Raw genomic sequence first — 4,201 nt, 5'->3', positions numbered from 1 at the left:
GTAATGGCATTTCATTTTTATATTGTTTAATTTGAATCTTGAAAAAATATCATTTCTATATAATCACTATTATACCTAATAAATTCTCTTATGAGTTTGTTTACTTGTGGAGAAACAAATATATTTTGAAGAATTATTTTATTTAACTTTATTTATCCATTTGTTTATTTTAATTTGACCAGAGAGAAGGAGGACAGAGAGAGAAGTGAAAAAGCAAGCCGCCAGGTCCAAGTCTCAAACTGCGATCAACCTTGTGTGAGTCCAGCGCCCTTATCCACAATGCCAAATGCCCACCCTGAGAAACAAGATTTTTTTAACTCAGATAAAAATAGAAATAAAGGGACCAGCAGGTGGCGTGGTGGTTAAGGCGCTGGACACTCCCACATGGCTGACCAGGGTTCGAGTCCTGAATCTGGCGGCTTGCTTTCTCACTTCCTCTCTCTTTCACTCTCACCCTCTGTGTCTCTCTGGTCAAATTAAAAATTAAATGAATGAATAAATAAAATAAAATAAATAATTATTAAAAAAATAGAAATAAAGAAGAAATTTTAATGCTTAAAATATTGTGTAGCTATTGCAAATTTGATATCAAGTTTTTAAATGTTAAAGTTCCTAGTAGAGAAGACTCATTCTAGAATATTCTTTTTTCATGCAGTCAGTTTATTTTAAAAATAGTTTCCATTATATAATCATCTGTGATCAATGAATAAAACTTACAATATGTAAGGGCCAGGCCCATAGCACAGTTGTTTGGGTATTTAGCTACAGTACTGGAAGTAGGATCCTGAACCAACTTGAAACATGCCAGGCTCCCTCAAGTGTGTCCAAAATCCAGAAAGATAAAGCCCTGGGAGAAGGGGGTCTAGTCAAGGGAAAAATTTAAAAAGGGGGGGAAGCAATTAATCATTTTTTAGTATTCTTTCCTTAGTCCAATAAAGTTGGCTAAATCACAACTTAAAATAAAATTCCTTTGACGTTTTTCATTCTTCCCTCCCTGTCTTTCAGCTTTGCTACAAGATGACATCTCTCAAGCTGCAGCGTGTGCCAAGAGGGTTGTCAAGGATCCACAAGGCGTTAGAGCGTGGTATATTTTAAGCACTAAACTATTTTACCTACTTTTGATGTATGCAGTGAGAGAAGACTTGCAAAGACCAACGTATGCCCCGGAGAACTGCCAATGGCAGCTTTTGGCTTATGCCAGCAACGCCCTTTGTAGATCTTGGAAGAAACAAACTACTCAATAGATTCAGAATCTTACTCCTTACTCCTCTATTTTTGGGGACTCTTATTTTTAAAAAAAGAGTCTCCATACTCTACAAGTTCCCTGACATATCTTGATATTATTGAAGTAAGTAGGGGATGCCTTGGCCGTTGCTGCTGTCAGAGCCCAGAACCAGCCTTGTGTTCGGCCCCGGTGCTCTCCTGAGGGGGTTGGGGAGGCAGCCGGTGCTCTCCTGAGGGCGTTGGGGAGGAAGCGGTACTGTGGTGCTCATCTCCATCTAACAGGCAGAGCTCCTGGGCCCAGCTAGAGCCTGTGTTTTATTATGGATGCAATGTTCTCTTTCCTTAATGGACTTTAAGTATGCCTATTATAAGAAAGAACGTTCTAACATTTTCTATTTATTTATTTATTTTATTTTTGGAGAGGTTTTTGCTGTAAGGCGGGTGCGCTTGCCAGAAAGACAGAGAGAAACAGAGAGACAGAAAGCGAGAAACCCCACCCCAGGGGAGATGGCCACACCGCAATCCCTTCTCCTCTATTATTCTCTCCAGATCTTGGGCATGCATGCACATGCTCCCAACATGAGTTTAAGCCACCGGGTCCAGAACTCAAACCACGGTCAACTACATGGGAGTCCAAGGACACAGACATTATGCCAAATGCTGGTCTCGTTCTAACATTTTCACTGTGTGCTTCCCCTTTCTCTACAGGGTGGCATGGAGGAACCATTGTCAAAACCAAGATATCTCCCCGTATGTGAGGGGTTGTGGCATATAACTGCAGAGATTCTTCCCTTCTTCAGCTTATTTCCTCTTTTCGCATTAAGGAAGTCGTAGTTAAGTGAAATTCAGATTGCCAACATTCCTTCTTCAGACAAGTAACAGTTTCCGACTTTCCTCCTCCCACAGTCCTCTGCGTTCCTTCTCTCCAGCTTAGGCCCGGCAGAATGACTCCTGCAAAGAAGGGTGGCGAGAAGAAGAAGGGCCGTTCTGCCATCGAGGTGGTGACCCGGGAACACACCATCAACATTCACAAGCGCATCCATGGCGTGGGCTTCAAGAAACGTGCCCCTCGGGCACTCAAAGAAATCCAGAAATTTGCCATGAAAGAGATGGGGACTCCAGATGTGCGCATTGATACCAGGCTCAACAAAGCTGTCTGGGCCAAAGGAATAAGGAATGTCCCTTATCGAATCCATGTGTGGTTGTCCAGAAAACGAAATGAGGAAGAAGATTCGCCCAACAAGCTCTACACTCTGGTGACCTATGTACCTGTTACCACATTCAAAAATCTACAAACAGTCAATGTGGATGAGAACTAGCTGCTGGTTTTCAAATAAAGTTACAAAACCAAAAAACAAACAAACAAGTAACAGTTTTACAGAAGCAGGAGTAAAATACAGCTCTTCTTCTAAGAGGTTTAATGTTCATTTATGTGTTTATCATTTCATATTAATCCTGTAACATTTTTCAGTTTGCTCATAGAACTAATGTAGGTAAATATGTATCTGAAACTTTGTATGTCAAATACATCTCCACACTCAGTTCTTAGTGACAGAAATAACTCTGACTTAATCTTGAATATATACATATATATGTATGTATATATATGAAAAAAGCTGTCTTTAATTGATTTTAGGCAAAATCCCAGCTCTGTAGGCATCTGAGGCCTTCACGTGTTCAGTCATCTCTAAAAACAGTTAAAATAACCCTTCTTCATTGAGCATTATGATGTTGATAAAGGGGCAAAATGCAAATGAGTAACAATAGAGACTGTCTAAATTAAGAATTTTGTTTTCATAAAATATATGACCTTGGGTTTAATTATAATCTTAGAAATTTTTTATTGATTCCACTTTAAAAAGATACACAGTTTATATATCAATCTGAGGGAGCCCCTCTAAAGAACGTACGTGTGTCCTGCTGATCATGAAGGAATTTAGGAAGTATTATCATAGATACGCTATTGCTGTTCCTTAGTGTTATGAACCTGTTCCTTATGTTGTGAGCGTAGATTCTTCACACACATGAGAAAATTAGAGGCAGATGAGCTTACTCATATCGAAATAGTTATTAAAAAATTAATCAACAAAAGAAATAGCTTAGTAACTAGCCAGAGGTATCAGTTTACACATGTTATAGAAAAAAAATCCAAACATCAATAAAGGTTTTGATGCATACTTGTCTTTCCTTTAGATCCATACTGTCTCAAAGTAAGTATGTTTTTTAAAAAAATGTTTTGGTACTCTTAATATCTCCTATATCCTGTCCTGCACCTAAACAGCTGGTTAGTGCTAGAAAAACAACCCACAAACTTACCCATGGGCCTCATCTTAAATTCATAAGCCCAAATCAATAGGACCTCATGTCTGCCTGGCCTTCTTAGTCACCTCTCTGCAATCCTGCTTTGCTTTCCCCACTTCCGCACTCTCCAAAAGGACTATTGCTATTTTTATTTCTCCTCTTGTCTGTTTAAGGCCCCAGTACACACATATGACCCTCTCCTCTAACCCCTCATCTTCTCTCCCCTCACCCTCCCTTCTTCTCTGCTCTCAGCAGGCACCTAGTCTCCTGTTATACTGAATGAACTGAAGTAACTTCATGCCAAGGTCTCCCCTCCACATCACCAGGGCAGCAGTCTCACCTCCCCGGGGCCCAGTCTTCCTTCCTATCACTGGACAAAGGGCTTCTGCTCCTGCCGATGGCACAGTCTCCACCTGCGGACATGCTCCCGTCCCTCTTACTGCTCTAATTTGAGTGTTTTCTGTGTCAAATTTCTCCCTCCACCATTGTACAAACTCTTACCTGCCAAAGAAATCTCCACAGTCCCTACATGATCCTCTGAGTACCACTTCTTTATTTGCTCCCATTGGAGCAAGACTTCTGGGAAACAATTTACTCACCCACTCACACCCTCACCTCCAATCTCCTTGAGATCATTTTTTTTTTCACACTAGAAGAGAAGGTTTAATAATTGATA

At 40.4% G+C, this 4,201-nt stretch overlaps 1 protein-coding gene across 5 annotated transcripts in view; it reads left to right on the top strand.

Annotated features, from left to right (window-relative positions):
* The window catches only part of LOC102494082 (60S ribosomal protein L31), a 6,309-nt gene extending 3,671 nt beyond the window's left edge, over nt 1–2,638 (top strand). The window contains exons 3-5 of one of the 5 annotated variants that reach the window (XR_003547944.1): nt 1,006–1,084; nt 1,933–2,106; nt 2,598–2,614. Coding sequence is in view for 4 of the 5 variants with exons in the window: in XM_027768383.1 (XP_027624184.1) it covers nt 1,006–1,084; nt 1,933–1,974; nt 2,131–2,543 (534 nt within the window). In the remaining variant the exon portion in view is untranslated. Of the gene's footprint in view, nt 1–1,005; nt 1,085–1,932; nt 2,107–2,130 lie in introns of all 5 variants that reach the window. The other 4 variants (XM_027768383.1, XM_027768385.1, XM_027768386.1 and 1 more) reach the window with 4 other exon arrangements.
* The last annotated feature ends 1,563 nt before the right edge of the window (nt 2,639–4,201 follow it).

Source organism: Tupaia chinensis, unplaced genomic scaffold (assembly GCF_000334495.1).
Source record: "Tupaia chinensis unplaced genomic scaffold, TupChi_1.0 Scaffold146138_1, whole genome shotgun sequence".
NCBI classification, from domain to species: domain Eukaryota; kingdom Metazoa; phylum Chordata; class Mammalia; order Scandentia; family Tupaiidae; genus Tupaia; species Tupaia belangeri.
The sequence above is the reverse complement of the archived record's forward strand: the minus strand, read 5'-3'. Positions and strand labels throughout refer to the sequence as shown.